The sequence below is a fragment of the Giraffa tippelskirchi genome, chromosome 9 (assembly GCF_054371585.1).
Source record: "Giraffa tippelskirchi isolate mGirTip1 chromosome 9, T2T-mGirTip1v1.2.pri, whole genome shotgun sequence".
Taxonomy (NCBI): Eukaryota; Metazoa; Chordata; class Mammalia; order Artiodactyla; family Giraffidae; genus Giraffa; species Giraffa tippelskirchi.
The window spans coordinates 7,280,932-7,308,497 of NC_137283.1; the positions used below are offsets into that span (position 1 = coordinate 7,280,932).

At 47.7% G+C, this 27,566-nt stretch overlaps 1 protein-coding gene and 1 long non-coding RNA gene across 2 annotated transcripts in view; both read right to left on the reverse strand.

Annotated features, from left to right (window-relative positions):
• Positions 1-733: 733 nt before the first annotated feature.
• SUSD5 (sushi domain containing 5) overlaps positions 734-27,566 on the reverse strand; it is a 42,580-nt gene continuing 15,747 nt past the window's right edge. The window contains exons 3-5 of the mRNA XM_081527105.1: positions 25,657-25,775; positions 16,826-17,014; positions 734-5,025 (exon numbers count right to left, since the gene is read on the reverse strand). Coding sequence (XP_081383231.1) covers positions 3,728-5,025; positions 16,826-17,014; positions 25,657-25,775 — 1,606 coding nt within the window. The 3' untranslated portion in view covers positions 734-3,727. The remainder of the gene's footprint in view (positions 5,026-16,825; positions 17,015-25,656; positions 25,776-27,566) is intronic.
• LOC145520557 (uncharacterized) lies at positions 8,386-13,397 on the reverse strand. Its single transcript, XR_014064582.1, has 2 exons — positions 11,640-13,397; positions 8,386-8,636 (listed from the first exon to the last, which is right to left on the reverse strand). It is a non-coding gene; the product is annotated as an uncharacterized LOC145520557 (long non-coding RNA).

Consider the following 27,566-nt stretch of genomic DNA (forward strand, 5'->3'; position numbering starts at 1 on the left):
GGATCTTAGGGTCTTAGTTCCCCCACCAGGGATCGAAACTCTGCCCTAGGCAACAAAAGTGCAGAGTCCTAACTACTGGACCACCTGGGAATTCCTAGGATGCGTCTCATGAGCTGTTTTCTCAGGTCTGTGAGGTTTCTGATGTGCATCTACTGAAGCAAAGTCCTGACCCCAAAGACTGTTGACTGACAGAGAGGGGTGTGGTCCTTACCCGCCCGGATCCTTCAGGAGATGCAGGCTCATTCCTCCCCCCCAAGTAAGGCTCTTTTTCAAATACCTGGGATCCCACGAAGGGATAACACTGGGAATCTAGGGCTTGCTTTGGATCCAATGAGCTGGTCCCTTGCTGCCAAGGTCTGAGAAGTAACAAAGTATTTACTGTTTCAAACAAGGACCGATCCAAGCATGACAGCCAACAGCTACCGTGCTCCATGCCTGTCACCCAAGGACAAGTGAGGAGAAAGAAAAGTGTAGAAGGAGGCAGGTGGGAAGAGTAAGGAACCAGTTAGGGCAAAAGCAGATTCACTGCACAGGGAACTCACACCTCAGCTACTGGAAGAGGAGGGGAAGGACAGGGGGATTCTGTTGATGTCAGCCCAGGAATTCCGGAGGATACAGTGGAAAAGTTGGGGTTGAACAGGAATGGGGGGGAGTAGGAAGTAAGAGTTTACCCATCAGCGGACATCTTAGGTCCAGATCACTTTTTAAAAAGTTATTAGTAAATATTTTTAAATTTTTGGTTGTGCTGGGTCTTCGTCGCTGCACACGGGCTTTCTCTAGTTGCAGCAAGCGGAGGCTAGTCTTCATTGCCGTGTGCGGGCTTCTCTTGTTCCTGAGCATGGACTCGAGAGCGTGCGGGCTTCAATAGTTGTGGTGCAGGGGCTTAAGTTGTTCAGGGGCATGTGGGATCTTCCTGGACCAGGGATCGAGCCCGTGTGTCTCCCGTATTGGGAGGTGGATTCTTATCTACTGGACCACCAGGTAAGTCCAGGGCCAGATCTCTTGAAGCAAAGCCTTGTGTGAGTGATGGAGTGCTCTCAGGAGAAGGGGAGCAGGAAGGAGCTGGCAAGGGTGTGGTCACTGGAGACCAGCCTCAGCCTGATCTCATGGGAGCTCTCCCACCTGGAGGCAAGGAGGCCGACCTTCCGTGTGAGCGTGTCCATTAGTCACTGGCTGCACGCAGGCTGCCCAGCCAGTGGGAGTGGGGGTGGGGAGGCTGACTCCTGGGTGAGGGAACTCCCATTAGGCTGAGGACAGTCCTCTGGACAAGAAGGGTGTGAGTATGCTCTAGAGCACAGGCTTAATTGCCTCGTGGCCTGTGGGATCTTCCCGAACCAGGGATCAAACCCATGTCCCCTGTACTGGCAGGCAGATTCTTAACCACTGGGCCACCAGGGGGGCCCCAGATTCTGCATCTCTAACAAGCTCCTAAGTGGTGTCTGTACTGCTGGCCTGGGAACCACACTTTGAGGAGCAAGATCCTGGGCTTTTTGTTGTAGTGAGAAGCATGGTCTATGGTTGGTGTTAGGAAGATGGAAGAGGGGGTAGGAGCTCAGCAGACGCCCTAAAATCCTGCTGCAGGAAGTCATGTGGCTGAGAATTAGGCTTAGAAAGGCTGGTCTTAGATCCAGCAAGTATTAAGACATTACTTTCAAGATTACTAGAGAATCCCTTTTTTTTTAAAAAAAAAAAATCTTATTGTGAGAGCTAAAGAATTGATGCTTTTGAACTGTGGTCTTGGAGAAGACTCTTGAGAGTTCCTTGGACTGCAAGGAGATCAAACCAGTCAATCCTAAAGGAAATCAGTCCCGAATATTTATTGGAAGGACTGATGCTGAAGCTGAAGCTCCAATCCTTTGGCCACTGATGCAAAGAACTGACTCACTGGAAAAGACCCTGATGCTGGGAAAGATTGAAGGCAGGAGGAGAGGGAGACAGAGGATGAGATGGTTGCATGGCATCAATGACTCAATGGACATGAATTTAAGCAAACTCTGGGAGATAGTGAAGGACAGGGAAGTTTAGCATACTGCAGTTCATGGGGTCACAGAGTCAGACTCGACTTAGCGACTGAACAACAACAATTGTGATGTAACCCAGATATAAAATACATTAAGTAACTATTTGGGGAAATTATTATTTGTTTTAAATATCTCAGAAGCTTTGTGTTCATGGATCCTTGCCCATCCGCCACCCCCAAATTTTCGTGAACACTGAACATTTAGCAACCTCAAAACATGCATGATATACTATTGAAGTTTACACTGTTTTAATCACTCCCTTTCTACGTGTGTTTTTACATTAATTTAGATGACACCAAATCAATAAATGGGCTTCCCAGGTGGCTCAGCAGTCAAGAATCCGCCTACCAATGCAGGAGCCCCAGGAGATGCAGGTTTGATCCCTGGGTTGGGAAGATCCCCAGGAGGAGGAAATGGCAACCCACTCCAAGATTCTCGCCAGGAGAATCCCACGGACAGAGGAGCCTAGTGGGCTACGGCCCATGTGGTTGCAAAGAGTCGGACATGACTGAGCACGCACACCCGCGGCTGGGCCCCACCCCTCGGGCCTCCCCTTCATCCAGGGTGGAATCAGAGGACTTGCATCTCTAGCAGGTTCCCAGGTGACATCTATGCCGCTGGTCTGAGGACGGCCGTCATAAGTGAGACCGGCCGAGTCACCATAAAGTGCCTGGGACGCCGTGAACTGGATGCTCACCAGCTGGGGGAGCCTGTGATGCACTCAGGCTGTTTCCAGACAGCTCACAGTCATCACAACAGGGTATCACTTCATATTCCTTTGTAATTCCTCTGCTTCTCCATCAAGTAGGTACCCGTGCTTGACATCCTAGTCCTTCGCCCTCTTGAAACATTTTTTCCCTCCTAGGTCATTCTTTCTTCCTGGCGTTCAGAGAAATGGTTAATCCTGAGAGAGGAAGCCAAGGACTGAGTTTTGTTAGTCCTGGCAAAAACTCTAAGACATTCCTAGGCACAGACTGGTCAAGGACAACCAGGCCACTGCTTCTGAGAGGAAGCGGTGCTTACCGGTACAAAGCTAACCTTGTTGGATTCACAGGACAGAGGGAACAGTTTGGATGTGTGTCCCACCCTCCTCCCCTCCCCCCAACAAATGTCAGTTGTAAATTCTTTCCAATTGCAATAAACAGTTTTGAAAAAATCTCAGAGCTTCTAGGCTATGTCCTGGATCTTGGCTCATTTGCCCTCAGCAACATCACAACATTAAAAGGAAATAACTCATTGTTTTTCTTCCCTCTCCCACTCCCAACAATTAAATACCTGATCCAAAATAATGTTGCTCTCAAATACTCTGTCACGCCTATTTCGAAAATTTCAGGCTGCAGACTCATTACTTTTCTTTAAAAAAAAAAAAGAATACAATAGTATGATGAAGAGGTGAGTTTTGACCTCCGGCTGGAATTAGGGCCAAAGCACAGGTCTAGGGTTAGGGCAACAGGTCCCAGGACAGGTGGTCCAGGGGCTGCTGGCGTGTGATGACCCTGCCCAAGCCTCCCTGCCCAAGCCTCCCTGCCCTGCCAGCTGCTTCCAGACCCGTTTCTCAGCCTAGAAAACGAAGACCGAGGGAGAGAAGAGCAGCCCCACTGCACCTGTCTCATGCGCTAGTGAAATGGCAGTGTTTCTCACTGTGATGTGTCAGTTTATTTTCCTCCCAAGGGGGCTTCGGGGAAGCCCCCCCTACCCCAAGGTGGCTAGACCTTCTCCATCTCAATCTGTTGATGGTAGTGCCGGGCCTGCCGCTGGCCAACATTCAGCTTGTACACGGAGCTCTTGTGCTGGCACCTTCGGTAGCCCCACACAGCCCCCACGCCTGCCAGGAACAGCAGCAGGCACAGAACCGTGACGATCGTGGCAATGACGGGGCCTCTGCCGAGGCTGGAACACTTGCCTCCAGCGCAGGGCTCCAAGGTTGGAAGAAGCTCCTCACTTGCACCCGGGCCGGGGACCTCCTGTCCCAGGAAGTCCTCCGACAGCAGGTATGGGAAGGTATCCTGGACAGCAGGGGCAGTGGTCTCCAGCGGAGTCTGGGTGGCCGCCATGACAGTTGAGGGAGTAAGGTTGGGCATCTTCTGGACGGTGGTTGTCACGGTCTCCAGGGTAGAGCTGGTGAGTTCATAGGGCAGGGTGGACGTGGGAGGCTTCTCTGTGGCATATCCCCAGGGAACGGCTGACTGATTCCCAGTCAAATCCCCAGCCCCTGTGCCGGGACCCTCGGTTTCAGACACATTGATGGGTCTGAGAGCCAAAGCTTCTCCATCTACCGTTTGAGAGGGAAGAAGTGAAGTCGCGTCCTCACTGGGTGTGAGGGTGGTGCTCCTGGACTGTTTCCCTTCCCCAAGGGCAGGCTGGCTGGGCGTAATCAGGATGCCTTCTTCCAGCCCTACTGATCCATCTCCTTTGTCCTCCTCTTCCTCGCCTTCCTCCTCTCCTGCCTCTGGCTGCCTCCAAGCCCCGTCAGTCACAGGGTAGCCATCTAACCAGGACTCATCGCTGCTGCTCACCATTGCGTCACCGGCCTTGCTGTCATTCCTGCCCACAGAGGGCCCCGGGGGACCATCAGTGCTGTGGTAGGTGACCCTGGTTTCCGGCTCCCCTGGGGCCAACGTGGTGCCCCTGTGGTGGTCTCCAGCAGGAAGGTGCTTTCTGGCGTCATCATCCATCTCCTTTTCCCACTCAGGCTTGTGGAAGGTCCCAGCAGGAGACCAGAACGTGTCCTTCCCGCTGCCTTGGGATCCCGGAAGCTCTGTGGGGACAGGGCTCCCGGCGCTCAGCAGGCCTGTGGTTGGCACAAAGGCTGTATCCTGGGCTCTGTCTTCTCTTGCCACAGGCATAGAGACCAGACGGTCCTGTTTTGGAGCCTCCTCAGAGGGTTCTCCCTGACTCCTGTCCTCCTCTGCCTCTGTGCGGGAGTCCTCCATGAGCTCTCGGAATGACACGGATCTATCATCAGGAAAATTATCTTCATAGTCAATATGTACCTCTGCGTCATCTGGAAGGAAAGAGGGAAAAGCCTCATGAGGTCCAAGGCACAGAGCCAGCATGGAACACAGAAAGGGAATAAAAAGCACAGGGGCTGGAACAAATGGAATGAAACTGTTATTCTTAGACGCTGTGACTGTATCACAGATAAACCCAAAGAACCTACATACAAACTGTTAGAATTAACAGATGAGTTTAACAAGGACACTGGTTCTACAGGCCACATAAAACACCAACTGTGTCTCGATATACCAGCAATAAACAGAAAAAAAATTAGAAGATACTGTTTGCCATAGCATGTGTGTGCCGTCTTTTAGTTGTGTCTGACTCTTTGTGACCCCATGGACTGTAGCCCACCAGGCTCCTCTGTCCATGGAATTTTCCAGGCAAGAATATTGGAGTGGGTTGCCATTGTCTACTCCAGGGGATCATCTCCTGCATTAGCAGGCAGATTCTTTCCCACTGTGCCACCTGGGAAGCCCGACTACCATTGCATAAACACCCCCCCCCCCAAAATTCCTAGGAATAAATCTAACAAAAGATGTGCAAGATTTGTACATGGAATGGTACAAAGTATTTCTGAGCAAAATTAAAAGATGACTTAAGTAGTGAAGGGCTATCCCACATTAGTATAATGGAAGTTTAATTGTTAAGCTGTCAATCTGCCCCAATTAATCATTTGAAAAGACCCTGATGCTGGGAAAGATTGACGGCAGGAGGAGAAGGGGACGACAGAGGATAAGATGGTTGGACGGCATCACTGACTCAATGGACATGGGTTTGGGTAGACTCTGGGACTTAGTGATGGACAGGGACGTCTGGTGTGCTGCGGTTCATGGGGTTGCAAAGAGTCGGACGTGACTGAGCGACTGAACTGAACTGAACTGAATAAAAATCTCAGACATTGACAAGCTGATGCTAAAATTTATGGAAATGCAAAGGGCCAAGAAGAGACAAGGAAAAAAGAGAAATGCTGTAGCACGTATGCTACAAGATTTTAAGATTTACTATAAAACTGGAGTACTTTCAAAGACTGTGTTTGGTATTGGCACAAAGACAGACAATCAAGTTACATTAACTCAAAGAACTTCTGTTCGTCAAAAGCCACCATGAAGAGCATTCAAATGCCTGCCACAGATTTGAAGATAACTGCAGCACATACAACCTCTGGAGGGTTGCAGAATTTATAAAGAACTCTTACAAATCAACAATAAATAGGCAGACAAACGGTAGATACGTTGGCAAGATACTTGAATCAGCATATCACAGAAAAGGTATTGGGAGTTCCCTGGTGGTCCAGGGGTTAAGACTCCAAATTTCCACTACAGGGGGCACAGGTTTGTTCCCTGGCTGGAGAACTAAAATCCCACATGCCATGCAGCACGGCTGAAAAAAAAAAATCTAAATAGTCATTATACACGTGTGAAGATGCTTAACCTCATTAGTAACAGAGAAATGCTAATCACAGCCAGAGTGAGATTCCATTATCTAGGACCAGAATGGCTGAAATTAAACAGACCAACTGTCTCTAGTGTTAACAAGGATATGAAAGTGGAAAGTGAAAGTCACTGAGGCGTGTCCGACTCTTTGGGACCCTATGGACTAAACAGTCCATGGAATTCTCCAGGCCAGAATACTGGAGTGGGTAGCCTTTCCCTTCTCCAGGGGATCTTCCCAACCCAGGGATCGAACCCAGGTCTCCTGCATTGCAGGCAGATTCTTTACCAGCTGAGCCACAAGGGAAACCCAAGAATCCTGGAGTGGGTAGCCTCTCCCTTTTCCAGTGGATGTGACATACAGCAGTTCTCCTCCTAAGTGTGTGCACGTGGGCACCAAAAGACATGCACAAGCATGTTCATAATAACCAGAAGCCGATATCCTGCAAATGGCCACAAACTGCAGAAATGACACACATTGTGGCAGACACGCCATGGACTCTCACCGCCATGAAATCCTGCACAAGAGCACATTCTTCTGGGGACCCTGGCAGCATTCAACTTCTTGACCTGTGGGGTGGCTAAATTGCTTTTATTGTTTGATCATTTATTAACCTGTTCTCTTATGATTCGGATGTATGGTTTTCCAAACTTTTTAATTAAATGAAAGATTCTTTAAATTCTATAGTGCTCTACAATTTTCAACAGTTTCACACACGAGTCCATAAAATTCCGTAATAAAGATTTCATTTTTTATCCCCTCCCCCCATGTTGCTCACCCCACCCCCCCTCCCCACTGGTAACCATTTGTTTCCCATTATCTGCGAGTTGGGGTGTTTTTTTTTTTTTTTTTGCCACGCTGCACAGCATGTGAGATCTTCGTTCTCCAGCCAGGATTGAACCTGTGTCCCTTGCAGTGGAAGTGCACGGTCTTAACCACTGGACCGCCAAGGAAGTGCCCGTCAGCTTCTATTTTGTTTTATTCACTAGTTCGTTTCATTTTTTAGATTTCACGTAAGTGATATAATTGCATGTTTAACTAAATACGTATCTTTTAAAACACTCACTTGCCCATTCATTTTACTTTTCCTTATTATATTTGTTATGGTGATCCACGATTTTTTCTAAGACTTATTTATTTTTTGGTTATGGTGGGTCTTCATCACTGCATGAGGGCTTTGGCTTTTCATTGTTGCCGCTTCTCTTGTTGCAGAACACGGGCTCTAGGCACACAGGCTTCAGGAGTTGCAGGTACTGGGCTCTAAAGCAGAGGCACAGTAGCTGCGCACCGGCTTAGTTGCTCCACAGCACGTGGGATCCTCCCCGGTCAGGGATCGAACCAGTGTCCCAGGCACTGCAAGGTGGACTCTTAACCGCTAGACCACCAGGGAAGCGCGATCCGTGATCTTTGATGTTACTACTACTGCTCGATGAAGGCTATTTTGTCGACACTGAAATCCTCACCAGGTGGAAGAAGTTAACTACATAAAGCCCAGAGGTAGCCTGACATAAGGTGCCACAATTCTGAGAACTGGCCTCAAAGAAACGGGAACCAACCAACCCTGGAAATGAAGATTAACGGTACTTAAAGCAATCAAGAAGACTCAGAGCTGAGTGTGCTGTTTCTGCATGTAGCTCCCTCCTTCTGCCTCCATGCCTCCCAAACTCCCCTTTAAAAGCTCTTGCCCACTGGTTGTCGGGGGTGGGGGTGGGGGTGGGGGGAGGAGTCAGCCTTTGGACAACGCCCTACCCCTAGTTGCCGGCCTCCAAAATCAAGCAAACTTACCTTCCCACCAACCGTTTCTTGACTGGCTTTGCAGCTGCCAGCACCTGGACCCACTTTAGATAACAGATTTTGGTGCCCACGTGAGCCTGCACTCTCGCGATATCTGGCTCCCCGGGTTTTCCACGCACAGAGCTGCCGCCATGATGACGCTACGAGGTGGATTCAAGGAGCCGCTGTTCATGGTTTGTTGGCCCCGGGAGGGGGTTCGGGGGGACGTTCCTAGCAGCTGCCTAAAACCATTTGTTTCGGGGGTCCTCCCTGCTTCTCCCCTGCTCGGGACTGGCTGTCATCAGCCAGGGCATTATTTGGTTCATGACAGTAGCAAAGAATGCTCAACAACCTCTCAGTCCTAGTACTGGACACAATCTCAGCTCAATTCCTTTTCCCGTGTAACCCACCCTATGAGCTTAAGAAGTCAAAAGGCACCTGTAATATGGGCAGGAAAGAAGCCGTGTTCTCCTCTACCCGCCCTTCTTACTGGCCTAGTGTATGATGTTAGAGCTGGGGATTTGAGATGAGATGGTTGGATGGCATCATCGACTCAATGGACGTGAATTGGCGCAAACTCCAGGAGACTGTGAAGGCCAGGGAAGCCTGACATGGTGCAGTCCATGGGGTTGCAAGGAGTGGGACACAACCTAGCGACTGAACGACCACAATAAGCCCACTCCTGCCTGGTGGGCCTGCCTTGACCTGGACCCTTATGGTCACTCTGAGCTCTGTGTGTATCTATCTGTCCATCTGGAGATTCTGCCCTCAGAGCTCTCTGGGTCTAGAGCATCCCTGGACAGCAGCCCAGGGCTCAGAGCCAAGCCCCTCCTGTCTGCCCAGGCTCTCAGGTCAAGGTCTGGCTCAGAAACAGGCTCTCATTATGTCAGAGCCTCAGCCACACCAAAACCTCAAATGAAGACACAGACAGCAACTGTTTTTACAAAGAGTCTACTCATGACAAAGTAACCCAAAGCTGTTTTTCCCCTCCTGAGTAACGCTCAAGTGTGCTACTCACCGAATGTCAACCCCAAATTACATTCTGCCATCACGATGGGGAACACCAGCTCTTTGCCTGTCGAGGTGCTATTTCTCTCACCTCTCTGCTTTCTGGTCTGAGCTCTCTGGAACCATCCAGCAACTGTGACTCCTCCCCCACGCTCTCCTGAAACCTGGTCTGCACAATACCTGGCCTTCTGGTTTAGACCAACGGGTCCAGGAAATGTAAACTTCATCGGCTCTCTTAGCAAAAATCAAATCCCTCCCTCTGTGTTTATAATTGACTGCTACTTTAGGAAAACAGAAGACAACAGATCAATAGGGATCGGGGTAAAAAGGGGCACCTAGGCCGTGCCTTTATCCAGGGCGGGAGTGTACAAGCCGGAGCCCAGAACGCTGGGCTCTCCAGTGCTACCACTTTCATGCTTTTTCATGTTGCGTTTCTGGAAGCCCACACATGCCTTCTTTTTTTGCCTCTGGTCTTGGCTACACAGCCTTTAAAAATAGTAATTTTGAAAAAAGGCAGCCAGACAAGCCAGAAATAACCACTGGTTCAATGAACTTATGAACAAATATGGCAATATTGACAAAGAAATTCTAAATTCAGTTCAGTCTCTGGCTTTTATTCTATGAAGGAAGTCTAGAAGATGGAGGAAAACAGAAATTGAAGTTAATTTAAGAAAACAAAAGAAGGACTTCAGAAATGAGAGAAAATAGCAAAGAAACTTGGTGAGAGAACAGCTCGTTTGCAAAGCAAGCCCTGCTCTGCCCTCATGCTTTTAGAGGCCCCAGAGAAGCACATGGACATGACACAGATGCCAGAGTGAGAATGCCTGGTTTTACATCTTGGCTCTGCTTTCTGGCTGGCTGACATGGGAAGTTACTGAGCCTCTCTGTCCCTCAGTTGTCCCATCTGTCAACGGGAGGTGGCTGTTTCTACTCAGACTTGTGAGATGAGCTAGGATAAAGCATACAGAACTCCTCTATCAGAAAGCAGCATGAAGAGGCTTGGGGAAGATGAAAATATCCTGTAATTTGGTTCTGCTGGTGGTTTCCCTTATTTAGCTAGGCCAGGTCTTAGTTGCAGCATATGGGTTTTTTTTTTGTTTTTTGACTGCACGAGATCTTAGTTGTAGCATGTGGGATCTAGTTCTCTGACTCCAGATCAAACCCAGGCCCCCTGCCTTGGGAGCATGGTACCTTAGTCACTGAACCACCAGGACTTTTATATTTTAAATGGGTACTATTTCTTGTATGCAAATTAAGCCTCAAGAGAGTTGTCAAAAAACAAAACAAAAACAAAAGACAACTCCCAAGACAGAGAGAACACGGGACGGGTTTGGCATTGAGCTCTTTTCTCAGTGCCGGACGGGGGAACAAGTCTTGTTGCCACAGCTGCAGCAGACCAGGGAGGGGACGAGAACTGCTGTCTATCTGTTGTGGGACTCAGAGGTGGTCGGGCTGGTAGACTGAGGTCAAGCTTGGGGTTGCTCACTTTCCTGATAGTGCAGGCCAGAATGCACAAACAGAACCATGGAGCTTGGGGTGGAAGATCTCAAAGGCTTTTCAGAGCCTGTCTTAGCAGATGCCCTTTGTCAGGGCAAGTTTTAGAGGAGAAGTGAAGTGTTAGTCACTCAGTCATGTTACACTCTTTGTGACCCCATGGACTGTAGCCCGCTAGGCTCCTCCGTCCATAGGATTCTCCAGGCAAGAATACTGGAGTGGGTTGCCATTCCCTTCTCCAGGGGATCTTCCCGATCCAGAGATGGAACCTGGGTCTTCTGCACTGCAGGCAGATTCTTTACCATCTGAGTTACCAGGGAAGCCACCTTTAAAGGAGAAGCATGGGGTAAATCAGAGAGCAAGGGTCTATGAGTCTCTCCCATCCTGGGGTGTCTATCCTGTGCTACTCTGCAGAGGCCACGGGGCCACAGGGTGCTGAGTCAGGAGACGGTAGGAGCCACTGGGGAAACCATAGGGCAGAGGTGTCAGAGGCAACGAGTGGCCAGGACAGCAAGTAGGGAGCAGGCAGTGTGCCCTGGAAACTGCATGGCACTGGGATCATGTGGCCAGGGGCAGCCGCTTGGAGTGGTGGGAGGTCAGAGACTGTCCCTAGGGTACAAGTGGGCAGAGATGGCTATGGCTTTGAAGACTGTATGGGACTCAGTATAATAAAAAGCCCAAGGAAAACCCAACATAACATGGAAATCTGCACACACAGGTAAAGAGCAAAGCAGCAGGACTTTTCTGTGATGAGGGCAATAACCAATTACAGTCAGATACTGAGCACATAGCACTGAGAACACTGGGCTTCCCTGGTGGCACTACTGGTAAAGAATCTAGCCTGCAGTGCAGGAGACCCAGATTTGATCCCTGGGTTGGGAAGATCCCCTGGAGAAGAGAATGGCAACCCACCCCAGTATTCTTGCCTGCAGAATTCCACGGATAGAGGAGCCTGGTGGGCTACAGTCCCCGAGGTCACAAAAAGTCAGACACAACTGAGCAACTAGTACTGAGAACATTGGAGAGGTATGACAGATGTTTTGTGCTGCCCAACTGGGAATGTAAACCAAGAAGAAGATGTGTGGATTTAGATAGAAGGGAAAAGAAAATGGCCAGACCCAACCCTGGACTCTTGGACCCAAAACTAGAGAAATACCAACACACAGAAGGAGAAAAATGGCAGTTAAAGAAGCCCCCATGCTTCAGGTTGATGGTCAAGGCAGAAGTCCTTGTGCTTCAGTGAGAGACCTCACCACCACCACTTGAGGCTGGACCTTAATGTCACAGTGAACGTACAACCTGGGTGGTTGGTGTGTGGCTGAGGTGCCCTCCTGCACCAGCCATTGTCTGACCCCTCTGGGTGGATGTACCCCTGTGCATTCATGCCTGCTCACCATTTAGTTCAGTTCAGTCACTCAGTCATGTCCGACTCTTTGTGACTACATGGACTGCAGCATGCCGGGCTTCCCTGACCATCACCAGCTCCCAGAGCTTGCTCAGACTCACGTCCATTGAGTCAGTGACCACCATTACAAAGTTTAAATTTCATCACGCTCATTCAGGCAATCCCCACGTTACTAATGGATCTAAAACAATTTCTTTAAATGTCTGCTCTACTGAACTGATGCTTTAATAAGCAACAGCTGCCCTTCCTCCAGAGCACTGCCCTTGGAGGAATGGGAGCCTTAATTGCAAGCCACCTGATGCCTGCAGTTCAGGAGACCTGGGTTCAATTCCCTGGGTCAGGAAGATCCCCTGGAGAAAGGAATGGCAACCCACTCCAGTATTCTTGCCTGGAAAATTCCATGGGCAGAGGAGCCTGGCGGGCTACAGTCCATGGGGTAGCACAGAGTTGGACACAACTGAGTGACTAGCACTTTCATTTTTGCCCTGCAGCCAATGACAGACTAGAACAGAGGAACTCAGGCCCGTCCCCTTGCTTCCAAGTGGGACCAACCCTGTGGTGCAATTCATGCTCCCTAGCTCCCCAAGGGATCAGGCAAAGCAGGAATCCACCTGAGACTGCATCCTTAACTCCTCCCCTCCCACCTTCCCTGCCTCCCTTACTCTCCCTCAGCAAGCCATCTGCGGGTGAATAGGCTCTGCTTTTGGAGAATCTAACTCAAGTCTTCAACATGCCCAAACAATGACAAATTTGAGTGAAACAGTCTTCAGAGTAGCCCAGAGCCTCCAAGCGCCTAGAATCTCTGAGACCAAAGTCATCTGAGCTCCAAGTTCTTTTAACACTTGACCTCCAAGGTTCCTGAGCCTTGAGGCTCTCTGGGTCTGGAGAGGTTATGAGGGAAAGAAAGGGCAGGAACCTCTGGGGCAGGTTCTGCCAGAGGGCTTGGAGCAGGCTCCAGCAGCTCATAGGGTACAGAAGGAAATGCTCTGTGGTGGGGGCTCTGATGTGTAGGGAGGGGAGTGGCTAAGCCCAGGGCAGAGGTGACAGGTGCTCCCTGGGGAGGTGAGGCAGCAGGGCCACAGGTCTGGAGTGCCTGGGAGCCACACATTAGAAAGTCACCAGCTGATTGCCCACAGGGTCTCCCTTGAGTCATAAAGCCACACGGGCCATGCCTTTCTGGAAGGATCAGCTGCTGTCTCCAGAATCTGAGACGCCTGCTGGCGGCAACTAATTTCTCACCCAAGTATTAGACAGCTAGAGCCACTGCCTGCCTTTGACTGTCTGTTGTAGAGGGGGCTAGAGTCAATGATGCACAGGGAAACAAGGCCAGCATCACACAACTCGTTACATCCTTCAGTGAGGGGGCCTAATACCCTCCTCCATCAGCACAACAGTGAAAGGGAAAGAAGGACCCTTCACGTTGCTGTTTAGTCGCTCAGTCGTGTCCAACTCTTTGCAACCCCATGGACTGCAACACACCAGGCTTCCCTGTCCTTCGCCATCTCCCAGAGCTTGCTCAGACTTACGTCCATTGAGTCAGTGAGGCCATCCAACCATCTCATTCTCTGTTGCCCCGTTCTCTTCCTGCCCTCAATCTTTCCCAGCATCAGGGTCTTTTCCAATGAGTCGGCTCTTTGCAACAGGTGGCCAAAAGATTGGAGCTTCACTGGGCTCAGACCATAACACAGGCCCTGTTCTGAGTGAGGTACTTACCATCTTAGAATAACAGCAGCAAGCAGGCAGACAAAACAAAACAACCTCACCTCCTCTCTGGGCGCCTGTTCCTCCTCCAGCTGCCCACTTTGCGCCCCCACCCCGTCCTCTTGGTGAGCAGCAGTAGTTGTCTGCCTCGGCCCTCTTCCTCCCTGCAGCTTGTTCTGTGTTCACTGCGGTGCTGCCTAGGTGTGTTCCACGCCTCAGAGACACGCGGAATACAGGAGGCTTCCTGAGTCTTCTTATACTTTGAAGCTAATGTACACTTTTTAGCTTCCTTGGACTGGATCTGTACATCGTTTGAGCACTTCTTACGCCTGGGATAATATACTTCATTTAAAATTTCACCTTCTATGAAACCTCGTTTTCCAGCTTCCCTTTTACCTCATCATCTGTGGCTTTTCTGTCTCTTCTAAGGCACTCAGTTTACTAGTTACCTTTAGGGTTGGGACAATTTTGCTCGATCTTGATTACACAGTAGCTTGGACCCTGCCAGATGAAGGGCGGTGGAGAGAGTGAATGAATGAATGGCTGGTCAGTCGTATAAGGCATGTTGTTGTTCAAACTCAGACCCATCCAACTCCAAAATCCTGTTTGGTCCACCCTCCCCAAGATGACTCCTCTCCAATTTGAAAAAGTCCCTGAATCAAAAAAGTTCATTGGAAAAATACATGTAAAGGTGGAGTCGAATCCCTGGTGACAATGGTCTTGTAACACACACTTACAGTGACACAGATACTGAAAACTGTTGACGGTCTGTATATTCAGCCAAGTGTAGAAATCGAAATTCCTGACCAGTAGCTGAAAGCTCCAACAACTCTGCTTTGCGGCCAGAAAAGAAACACCGTTTCAGACACACAAGACCTGCATTTAGTTCTCATCCTGCTGGGGCCAGTAAACAGCCCGTTTGAGTGTGGTGGGTGTGGCTCGTGGGATGATGCAGCGTCAGAAATGCAGCCAGCTCACTGACTCCTCGGGGTGAGTTCGGGTCTGCTTTGAGGTGACATGCTCCACAAACAGGAAGTCAGGTCTTCAGACTGATTTTTCTCGGACAGGTGAATCCATTAGGCTTGGTGGAGCTCCTGCCTGCCACAAGACACCGGCAACAGAGGAAAGTGCTGGGCAATGGCTCAAACTGTGTTTCAAGGATTTGTCCCAGTCTGTCACTTTGTTATGAGTATGTGACAAGCAAGTAGGAAGCTTTTAGAAGTTTTTGTAACAATTTGATGGGGGGATTTTATGTCTATTTTTATTTATATTTGGAATATCTTTACTTTAGCTTTATGCAAATTCATCTTTATTGCACTTTACCAAAAACTGGCAGTCTATAATAACTAAAAAACAAAAATCTGTTTAAAAATTACACACAGAAAAAAATGTAAAGTTGCACACAGGGAGTTTGAGACAACAACAACAAAATCTCAGTGTTCATCAAAAAACACTCCAGGGGGAAAAACACAAGCCACGGAGTGAGAGAGAACATTTTAACACATAGAGTTTTATGTAAAGAAGAAATCCTACATTATATGTGTGTGTGTGAGTCCCTCAGCCGTGTCCAACTCTTGGAGTCGGACTGGAGTAGCCCGCCAGGCTCCTCTCTGTCCATGGGATTCTCCAGACAAGAATACTGGAGTGGGTTGCCATGCCCTATTCCAGGGGATCTTCCCTACTCAGGGGCTGAACCCGGGGTCTCCTGCATTGTAGGCAGATTCTTTACCATCTGAGCCACCAGGAAGATGCCTAATCAAGTCAATTAGAGAAATGGGCAAACATCTTGGACAGAAGTTCTACCAAGGAAACACTGATCATGCTCCATTAGCATGCGATAAGTGCTTGGGTAGAGAAATGGATCTGACAGAGCAGTCACCAGCTTAGCAGAACGGTAAAAAGCCTCACGGTCCTGAAGCTTGGTGAGGATGCTGACGCAGAACTCTTCCACACAGCTGGTGGAAGCAGAAAATGGTCCAGACACTTTAGAAAACTCTCTGGCAGTGTCCACAGAAGCTGCATACCCACCTATCCTGTAGGCAGTGACGCCTCTCCCAAAAACCAGCAGAAAGGTCTTCAGGTGTGAAATGAATGATGTAGATGGGAAAGATCATGGCAGCGTAAGTTTGTGACGATCAGAACGTGAGAACAAGGCAAGTGACCACCAGCAGAAGCAGTGGGCAGTGTGTTCACACTATGGACAGTAAACTGCAATGAACACAACAAACCACAGCTCAGGCCATGAGTGAAGCTCACAGACAGGACAGCACCCTAGTCTCGTCACGGTTCTACCGCATGTTCTGCTGGACATCCTGGGGACAAATTGCCCTATAAATTCAGTAGCATCATGGTGCTGGAGTCCTCCCCCTCTATAGAGCCAACTTCCGCTTGGTACTCAGATATCATGGGGCATCAGGAAGGTGGCCCTGAAGGAGTCCTGGGGAGAGAGGAGAGCTGTGAGGTCAGGGAGCAATGCAGGGTTGGCATGAGGTTCATGGTGTAGGAGTCACAGGAGAGAGAAATTTAATTCCCTGGGAGAATTCCCAAGGGCTGAGCAGGGGTAGGTAGAATGCAGAAGACTCACCCTCCAGGTAAATGCTGATGAGGGAATGGGGAGTCAGATCAGGTTTCAGGAGCTCTGCCCACCAGGAGTCTTTTTAGCCTCAGCTATAATTTCATTCAGGCTTCCCTGCTGGCTCAGTGGTAAAGAATCCGCCTGCCAATGCCGGAGACTTGAGTTCTATCCCTGGGTTGGGAAGATCCCCTGGAGGAGCAAATGGCAACCCCGTCCAGTGTTCTTGCCTGGAGAATCCCATGGACAGAGGAGCCGGGCGGGATACAGCCCATGAGGTCGCGAGAGTTGGACGCGACTTCGCTACTAAACCACCACCACCATATAATTTCAATCAGACGCATGGGGCAGCGCAGGCGGTAGAACAAGGCAGCCGGGGAGCCATCCGCACAGCGCTCACGGAGTTGCTTTCCTGCTTACCTTTCCCGCAGGCCTGGACCAGCCCGAACCACTCCCCGCAGCTGTTGCACAGCAGGGTGAAGGCCGTCTCGCGGCGGCCAGTCACGTGGCCCGGGGCGCACACATACAGCAACTCGTCCCCCATCTCCAAGCCGGTGCGGCCCTGCAGGATGGTGTGTGGGAACGAGGGCGGGTCTCCACACGGCTTCTCTGAGGACAAGGAATCACAGTAAGTTTCCCCAGACTCTGCAGAACCTTTTCAGCCTGAGAGAAAAAACTGAGAAAGCGACCCCCTCTTCCCTCATGGGTGCTGCCTGCACCCTAAACGGAGATCGCCTTCACCCTGGCATCCCCTACACCTGGTAGAGTGCCTGGCACAGATGAAGCACTCAATACTTGCTGACTGAATTGTGTGTGCTCCAATATAGCTTTGTATTTTTAAACTGCCAGGCAACATGACCAGAGGCAATGCCCAGCAGCAAGTTCCTTTTTGCCTTATTTACATAAATGGTAGATGCCCTTTGACAAATACCGAACTGTTACAGACTATAGAATAGAGGTTGCCTATCCCTTCCCCCAACCTTGACCCTGATGATAACACTGCTACCGGTTTGGTTTTTACAAATAAATGCAGATACAGATATAAAGGGTTTCCCAGGGAGCACTAGCGGTAAAGAACCCTTCTGCCAATGCAGGAGACTAAGAGAAGCAGATTCAATCCCTGGGTCGGGAAGATCCCTTGGAGTAGGAAATGGCACTCCCCTCCAGTATTCTTGCCTAGGAAATCCCATGGACAGAGGAGCCTGGTGGGCTGCAGTCCATGGGGTTTCAAAGAGTCAGACATGACTCAGCGACTCAACAACAACATTTATGTTACAGCACACACAGAGACAATTATATATATGTGTGTGTCTGTGTGTGTGTGCTTAGTCCTGTCTGACTGTAATCAAAAGATGAATTACGAAATTGTCAAATTATGAAAATTGTCAAAAATGCTATAAACATTCATGTACAGGTTTTTGTGTGAACTTAAGTGTTCAGCTGGGCTTTCCTCGCGGCTCAGCAGTAGAAAATCCACCTGCAATGCAGGAGACGGAGGAGACGTGGCTTCTACCTGTGAACTGGGAGGATCTCCTGGAGCAGGAAATGGCAACCCACTCCAGTATTCTTGCCTGGAGAATCCCATGGACAGAGGAGCCTGGTGGGCTACAGTCCATGAGGTTACAGAGAGAGTCAGACACGACTGAGCAAGTAAACAACAACAAAGTTTTCAGCTAATTTGGGTAAACATCAAGGACTGTGACTGCTGGATCACATGGTAAAAGATGTTTAGCTTGGTGAGAAACTGGCAAACTGTCTTCCAAAGTGGATGTATCGGTTTGCATTCCCATCAGCAAGTAATGAGAGTTCCTGTTGCTCCACATCCTTGCCAATGTCTGGTGTCATCGGTGTTCTGAATTTTGGCCATTCTACTAGATGTGTAGTTGTATCTCGTTTTAATTTGCCTTTTCCTTATGACATATGACATGGAGCAATTTTTCATATGCTTGCTTGCCATCTGTATATCTTCTTTAGTGAGGTATCTGTCTGGGTCTTTTGCATATTTTTTTAATATTTATTTTTTATTTATCTGGCTGTACTGGGTTTGAATTGCCGCAGGTGGGATCCAGTTCCCTGACCAGGGATTGAACTCACTCCTCCTGCATTGGGAGCATGTAGTCTTAATCACTGGACCATCAGGGAAATGCCTTTTGTGTATTTTGTAATTGAGTTGTTCATTTTCTTAATATTGAATTCCAAGAGTTCTTTGTATATTTTAGGGCTTCCCAGGGAGCTCAGCTGGTAAAGAATCCGCCTGCAATGCGGGAAACCTGGGTTCGATCCCTGGGTTGGGAAAATCCCCTGGAGAAGGGGAACAGCTACGCACTCCAGCATTCTGGCCTGGAGAATTCCAAGGACTGTACAGTCTATGGGGTCGCAAAGAGTTGGACATGACTGAATGACTTTCACTTCACTTCGTATATTTTGCATGATAGTCTTTAGTAGATATGTCTTTTGTAAATAACTCCCATAGTCTGTGGCTTGTCTTTTCATTTTCTTCATAGTCTTTTGCAAAGCATAAGTTTTTAATTTTAAGGGAGTCCAGCTTATCAATTATTTCTTTCATGAATTGTACGATTGGTGTTGTATTGAAAAAGCCATCACCATACACATGGTCTCTAGGTTTTCACTAAGAGAAGCAGATTCAATCCCTGGGTTGGGAAGATCCCTTGGAGTAGGAAATGGCATGCCACTCCAGTATTCTTGCCTAGGAAATCCCATGGACAGAGGAGCCTGGTGGGCTCCTCTTTATATTATCTTCTAAGAGTTTTGTAGTTTTCCATTTTACATTTAGGTCTATGATCCACTTTGAGTTAAATTTTGTGAAGGGTGTAAGGTCTGGGTCTAGATTCTTTTCTTTGGCATGTGGATGTTCAGTTGTCCCAGCATCTCTATTTAAAAGACTATTTTTGCTCCACTGTATAGCTTTTGCTCCTTTGTCAAAGATCAGTCAACTACATTTATGTGGGTCTATTTCTGGGCTATTAGTTTCCATTAATATTTGTCTTCTTTCACCAGTACCACACTGTATTGGCTTCTGCATCTTTATGCAAGTCTTGAAGTTGTCATGTCAGGCCTTCAACCTTGTTCTTCAATAACGAGTGAGCTATTCTGGGTCTTTGTCTCTCCTTACAAATTACAGAATTAGTTTGTTCATATCCACGAAGTAACTTGCTTAGAATTATGACTGAGATTGCATTGAATCTATAGATGAAGTTGGGAATCCTAACTATGGTAGGATTATCTGGGCTGCCCTCTGCAGCCTCCTCAGACTTGCCGAGCAGTCACTCGAGCCCTCAGGGATGTTCCAAACCCAGTTCATTCTCTGAAGCACTGGGACAAGGGCTCACCCAGAGCTCATCTCCCCAGAGCCACTGTTCTCTCTGTCTGCAGGGTCTCTCTAGCCCGTGCTCCAGCCGTCTCTGTGTGCGGTGTCCTCTTCGCCTTTCCCTAACCGTAATCCCCATGAAATTCCACCTCAACTGCCGCCACCTCCGGAAGTCTTTATCTCTCTAATTATCCATTCATCTCTCCATCCATCTATCCACCCATCCAGCTGTCTGTCTACCCGTCATCCATCTATTCATCCATTCATCTATCTCTCCATCTATCTATCCATCCATGCAACAATCCATCTGTCTGTCTTCAATTTATCCATTCATCTGTCTGCCTATCATCTATCTATTCATTTATCCACCCATTCATCTCTCTGTCCACTCAACCATCCATCCATCTATCCAGCCATCCAACAGTCTGTGTGTCTGTATGTCTATCTATGTATTGAAAGCACCTGTAAGTCTGAGTGCTGCTTTGCATTACCCTAGACAAACAAAGTAACAATTGGCCAGTGCCAACTGGTAATGAGTACAGAATTTTCCACACTCCCTTGGGAGATCCTAAACTGGATAAGTTCTATCAGCTGCTCAGAGTATTGGAATTTTTCGGTCTCAGTCTCCCATCACCACTGGAGAATTTCCCCAAAGCCCACCTGGAGGCACAGCCCCTCCTGCAGGCAGACCTGGGAATTAGCTGTTCTCAAAAATTCTTGCTTGCCCTGAGAGGTGAGCATTCAGCTCTCTGTCTGAAGACATAAAAGAAGAGATCGTTCCATTTCTGTTTTTATGGGAAATACAGGCAGGAGTAGCGTGTGCAGGGGAGGGTGGAACAGTGCTAAGAGAATGAGGTGGGCTGGTGGAGAGAGCAGCCAGGCCAGCCCTAGCTTGGAGGGGGAGAAACAGAAGCACACCCCAAGTAAGCCTTGGGGTGCAACAGGGAGTAGGCAAGAGGGGACTCGAATCCTCCAGATACCACACCGTTGACCCCATAAACAAGCTGCCAAGAGAAGCAAAGCCAGAGAACCCACGTGGAGGCCGCTCATTTAATCAGCATCCAGTTGGTTAAAAATAACTTCCCTTATTAGTTTAAGTGAGATCACCACAGGGCTGGAAATTCACTGTCAGTGAAACAAAAATACTAGAAACAGAAACGTCTACATGCATGGTGAACTTTAGTTCAAAAAAAGACACACAGGAGGAAGCTGCCTGCACACGCTACAGGCTGTTTTCCTTCTGGGCTTGTGAGGCACATGTCTGCCATTGTTGGAGCTAGCACCCTTCATTCTCCCTGTCTTACTGAGAAGAAGTGGCAGCCTAGGGCTAAGTGTTGTGAAGCATCTTTAGGAAAAAGGCAACCTTAGAGGCGATGCTGCACCCGGGGCCTGCTGAACCAGACCTCACGTGCACTCCCCAGGAGCCTCTTCTCAGCTTCCCACCACCTTCCATCGGCACACAGATTTCCCTTGTTTTGTTTTTGACTGCAGCCTAACTGACTTACAATGCGGTGTTAGTTTCTGGTGTGCAGCCAAATGATTCAGTGATGTATACACACATATATATACAAACACACAGGTAGTAGTCTGTATGTGCTAATAACCCCTAATTTACCCCTCTCCCATCCCTTTTCCCCTTTGGTAAGCATAGGTTTGTTTTCTATGTCTGAGAATCTGTTTCTGTTTTGTAAATAAGTTCATTTGTATCAAAGTTTAGATTCCACATATAAGTGATAGCATATGGTATTTGTCTTTCTCTGTGACTTACCTCGCTTAGTATGATAATCTCTTGTTGACTGTCTACAAGGTTCCAACCGGGGAAAAGTGGGGGGCCATGTGGGAGCAGTTTACATGCTCTTTCTAAAGGGCCAAAGGCAGAGGATCACGGACAGAGCTCTCTGAGGAAAACTTGGGGAACCCATCCTGCCTTCCTGGAAAGCACATGAGACGACAGCCCTCTGACCCCAATCCTGCCTCAGCATGCATCTCTGAGCCCCCTTCATCGCCCATCTGCAGCCTCCTCAGAGGTCAGGCCCTGTTGGAACAAGATCCCGGATTTTTCCACCTAAGCCTCTCCCTGTTGGTTGGGAGGTGATGGGGGTGGGCAGGCTAGGTTCCACAAAATTGCCCTGGAATGCGGGGCTCAAGCGCTTTGATTGAAAGATCCCCACACAGGGCTCACTCTGCTAAAATGGCAGCAGTCCTCACATAAGCTGACAGGCGTCATGAATTTGCTTCAGTTTTGTTTTTTTGGTTTTGCTTTGTTTTGTGCTTCCCTGTTGTTTTTGTTGTTTTGGGAGGAGTATGTAGACCTTTTGAGGGGAAATTTTCGTTTATATATAACTGAAGAGTTACAGAAAAATTCTAAGAATAAGGAACTCTTATAAATGCTTTATCCAGATTTACTAATGTGTTTTCATTTTGTGCCATTTGCTTTATCATTCTCTAGATAGATATAGATATGTATGTAGATATCCATATATAGAGAAAATATATATCATACATACATACACACATACATATACCTGTAGGCTTTGTTGTTGTTCAATTGCTAAGTCGTGTCCAACTCTTTGTGACCCCATGGATTGCAGCATGTCAGGCTCCTTTATCCTCCACTATCTCCTGGGGTTTGCTCAAATTCATGTACTTTGAGTTGGTGACGCTATCTAACTGTCTCATCCTCTGCTGCCGCCCTTTCCTTCTGCCTTCAATCTTTCCAATATCAGGGTCTTTTCCATTGGGTCACCTCTTTGCATCAGGTGGCCAAAGTTTTGGAGCTTCAGCTATAGCATCAGTTCTTCCAATGAATATTCAGGGTTGATTTCCTTTAGGGTTGACTGTTTTGATCTTCCTGCTGTCTAAGGGACTCTCAAGAGTCTTCTCCAGCACCGCAATTCAAAAGCATCCATTCTTCAGTGTTGAACCTTCTTTATGGCCCAACTCTCACATTCATACATGACTACTGGAAAAACCATAGCTTTGACTATATGGACCTTGATCGTCAAAGTGATGTCTCCGCTTTTTAAGACGCTGTCTAGGTTTCTCTCCTTTCCTTCCAAGGAGCAAGCATCTTTTAATTTCATGGCTGCATGGTTGTGTATGTATACATGTACAAATATGTATATATGTGTATCTGTAATTCCTTTCTCAACCACTTGAGAATGATTTGTAGATGTGATGTCCCTTTGTCCCCAAAAACCTTAGTACACGTTTCCAAGAAGGATATTCTCTTGCATAACTGCAGTGTAGAGCGCTTAAACACTGACACAATACTACTATCTAATTCATAATCCATAGGCAGACTTCATCAATTACAGCTATTTCCGCTGATCCAGGATCACAGACTGCATTTTGTTGTCAAGTCTTTTTAATCTAATTTAATTCAAAACCGTTGCCTAGCCCTTCTTTATCTTTCTTATCCTTGACATTTTGGAAAGAGTGTAGGCCAGTCGTTTTGTACGATGGTTCTTAACTTGAGTCCAGTTACTGTCTGTTGATGACCAGATTCAAGGTATGCATTTTTGGCAGGAGCGCTACTGAAATCAAGTTGTACTCCTCAGAGTGCACGATATCAGCAGACACATCTCATCGGTTTGACAAGAATCCAGTTTTAGAGTCGCGCTCACATGTTTTAACTTGGTGCCTTGTAAGATGTGAACAGATATCTCCAACCTCTGGCTTCTTGGTGCACTACAGCTGTGGACAGAGAAGCACACACTCACAGACACACAACCTGTTTGAAGGCCTGTGAGGTGGAAGGCCCAGGGTTTCCTTTTGGATGGTGAGGAACACATGGTTGGATGATCAGTGGCCCCCATCACCCAGTCAACAGCCAGCCAACGTCCAGAAGCAAGGCCCCCACCCAGCAGCTGATGGTGGACTCATGAATAAGCCCGGCTGAGCCCAGCAGAGAAACACAGATTGCTGTCTCCCCACCCCCCAAACAGTGAACTAAACAAAGGGTTGTTGCTTTAAGCCACTACATTTACAGATGGTATGTTCCACAGCAAAGGATAGCAGATACCCCTTGTTCAGGGGAAAGAGCTCAGACTCAGAAGCCCTGCATGTCCATTGAGATCACGAAAGAAAGAAGGTCACACTGGTTTTCTTTTAGCTCTGTCCTGTCTCCCTCAGGGATCTGAACCTCTGCATAGGTTCGAGATTCAAAGGATCATTTTCATTGACTTCTGCGATTTAAAAACAAACTACGGGTATCGTTCTCCTCAGGCCTTTCCAGGGGACAGGCACGTCGTTCGGTCATTTGACTGCAATCAACAGATGTAGAACCTTTTTCTGGAGGGAGATGCCGTAGCAGCAGAGCAATCTACCACCAAGACGTGTCTAACAGGCACCAGCCAGGGTGGTAGGGTTCACTGTGGCTCTTTTTTAAAAATATATATATATATATATATGTATTTATTTATTTGGCTGCTCCAGGTCTTGGTTGCGACACACAGGATCTTTAGTTTTGGCATGTGAACTCTTAGTTGTGGCATGTAGGACCTAGTTCCCTGACCAGGGATCCAGCTGGGGCCCCCCACATTGAGAGTGCTGAGTTTCAGCCACTGGACCACTAGGGAAATCTCCACTGTGGCTCTTTGCTTTGGCAGCTCCTCTGACCCCCTTCCCTGAAGACTGGGATTTGGTGCCTCTGGGAGGCAGCCTGAGGGTTTGTATTTCTAATCTGTTCATCTGCTATTGCTCACCATCAAAGAGCTTTGGGAAACTGCATTAGTGAAGTATTTCTCCAACTGGGTTACGTCTTATAACCACTGAATGCGTGCGTGCATGCTAAGTTGCTTCAGTTGTGTCCGACTCTATGCGACCTGTCAAGCTCCTCTATCCATGGGATTCTCCAGGCAAAAATACTGGGGTGAGTTGCCATGTCCTCCTCCAGGGGATCTTCCCGACCCAGGGATTGAACCCACATCTCTTAACATCTGCACTGCCAGGCAGGTTCTTTACCACTAGAGCCAGCTGGGAAGCCCTGGGGAAGCTTTAAAAAGCCCCAACATCTACAGCATTTGTATCTGAATCTCCAGGGCTGGCACCCAGGCCTCAGTATTTCTTAAAACTTCCCAGATGAGAAAACTGCGCAGGCAGGCAGTACCTGTGGTGATGTCTATGACTGATGAGTGAGCAGCTTGCTTTCTCCCACTGCGCACGGACATTCCCTTTCAGTGGCATGAATTTCTGACAGTGAAGGTGTGCTTGTGATACGCTGCCCTCGAGACTCCTTTATGGTTTTCTCCTCATCATTCAGCTGATTTCCCATAAGAAAGTCGAATTTTCCTTTCTAGGAGCAGTTTCCTAAATCCTATACATTTCTTTTCAAGGAAAAAGTTTTTTTTTTTTTCTTTGTAGAAAAATTTCCACCATGAAGGCAGATTGAAGGGCAAGCAGTACCAGCAGCTGTAGCAGATGCTGTCAGGGGTCCATGGACAGGGGCTCTAGGTAGGCATCTGTGCATCTTTGTTGGAGGTTGGCTTGCCTGTTGGAACCCTTTGCCTGAGCACACTGAAATCCAGAAGAGTCTGGGAGTTTACACCTCCCTGAAGTCCTTAACCAATGACTGAGAAAAGCAGTGGTATAAATAGCCCTGCTCTCTCACTCCTGATCAGGAACCCCATGATGACCTGTGGTCACTGTCTCCAGAGAGCCCCTGTGGGACCGCGCCAGAGTTACTCCCCACCTCCACCCGCCTCCCAGCCACTGCGGACTTTGCTTAGTGCCCCCCTCTGCTGGCCCCCTTCCTTTCCCTGTCCACTTCCCCACTGGCCTGCTGGCTTTTCTTCAGAAGACTTCCTGATTCATGATGTTCAGTGAATCCTCCTCGTAAAGTTGGCTTCTGATAGAACACAGCCTAAAGCTCAACCCCCACGAGCACACCCTCCAAAACCTTTACAGAGGCCCCGGCACTGACCTTCATCCTTAACGCACAGCGCGTTGTGTGCGCCACCGGGAACTGGGCTGCTTTCAATCCTCACATCGACAGCTCGCCTGGCTTGCTGTTCACCCCTCCCCTTGCTGCACACAGTTGTCCTGAAACAGACAAAGAAGACAGTGGGTTAGAAGAGCTAACCAAAGCTGGGAAAGAATTCTTTTCTGCCATCAGCTCTGAATCAGCAGATATTTTTCTGATTCAGGAGTTTGGGCTGAAAGTATTAATACTCTTCCCAGAGATCGGTCTAAAAGCAGGAAGTTGTAGGTGATGCTTGAGTTCAGGTCACATATATTGATTCAAGTTTCAGATATAATACATTGCTGATCTCTTCCAGTATATGCTTCATTTTTATTTCATAAAATTCTGCTCTTTATTAGGATGGGTTTGTTTTGCTGTTCTTTTCAGATTTCTTAAGATAGATCGTTATTAGTTCCTGAACCTTCAGATGCTTTCCTTTTCTAACATAAGCATTTAATGTTTTTGTTAAAGCATTTAATGCATTTTCCTCCAGGTGTAGCTCTAGTAGCATCCCATGAGTTTGGATATGCTTTATATGTGTGTGCATGTATGTGTGTGCACATACGTGTATGTGTGTGCATGTATGTGTGTGCACGTGTGTGTGTGTGTATACACACATGTATATATATTTGGGGGGGGTGCACACTGTGTGGCATGTAGGACCTTAGTTCCAAGAGGGATGGAACCCATGCCCCCTGGATTAGGAGCACAGAGTCTTAACAACTGGACTTCCAGAGAAGTCCCTGTTATATTTTAATATCATTCATTTCTACACATATATAAATTTCCATTATAATCTATTTTTGTCCCATGATTTGTTTAGGGGTACCACTTAAATCAACAAATAGAATTTTTTAAAATTCACCTAATGGTTCTTGTTTTCTTTTTCTTTTTTTAAGTGTGCCATATGATGTAGACAGAGCACATCTATGTACTTCCCAACATAAATGAAAACACATGTTTATAGAAAAACTAGTACATAAATGTTCACAACAGGTTTATTTGTTACAGAGCAAAAATGGAAACAACCCAAATGCCTATCAGGAAGTGAATGGATAAATAAATTGCAGCATACTTGATGCAATCAAATATTATTTAGCAGTAAAAAACAATGAACCATTAATAACATAAAATATAGATGAATATCAAAATAATTTTTGAGTGAAAGGAGTCAGAAAAAGAGCATATGCTGTATGACTCCATTTATATGAAATACAAATTAATCTCAGGTGTCAGAAAGCTGATCACTAGCCATCTGGGCACAGAGGTGGATGAATGGGTGATGGAAGTAGAAAGGGAGGAAAGAGCTGCAGCTGAGTCCGTTTATGTTTTATAAATAAGTCCATTCGTATATTTTAAATTTCATTTATCTTTGGCTGCGCTGGGTCTTTGTTGCTGCATGCAGGCTTTCTCTAGTTGTGGAGAGTGGGGGCTACTCTCTACTTGCAATGCACGGGCTTCTCATTGCAGTGGCTTCTCTTGTTGTGGAGCACAGGCTCTTGAGAGCGTGGAATCAAAAGCACATGGGCTCAGTAGTCGTGGCACACAGGCTTAGTTGCCCTGCAGCATGTGGAATCTTCCTGGACCAGGAATTGAAGCCATGTCTCTTGCATTGGCAGGCAGATTCTTAACCACTGGACCACCAGGGAAGTCCTGTTATCTTTTTTAAAATTAGACTCCACATATAAGTGATATGGTATGATATTTGTCTTCCTCTCTTGTACTTATTTCACTTAGTATGATCATCTCTAGGTCCACCCATATTGCTGCCAAAGATGCTGTTTCTTTTTTATGACTGAGTAGTATTCCATTGCCTATATGTACCACTTCTTTACCCATTCCTCTGTTGACGGACATTTAGATTGCATTCA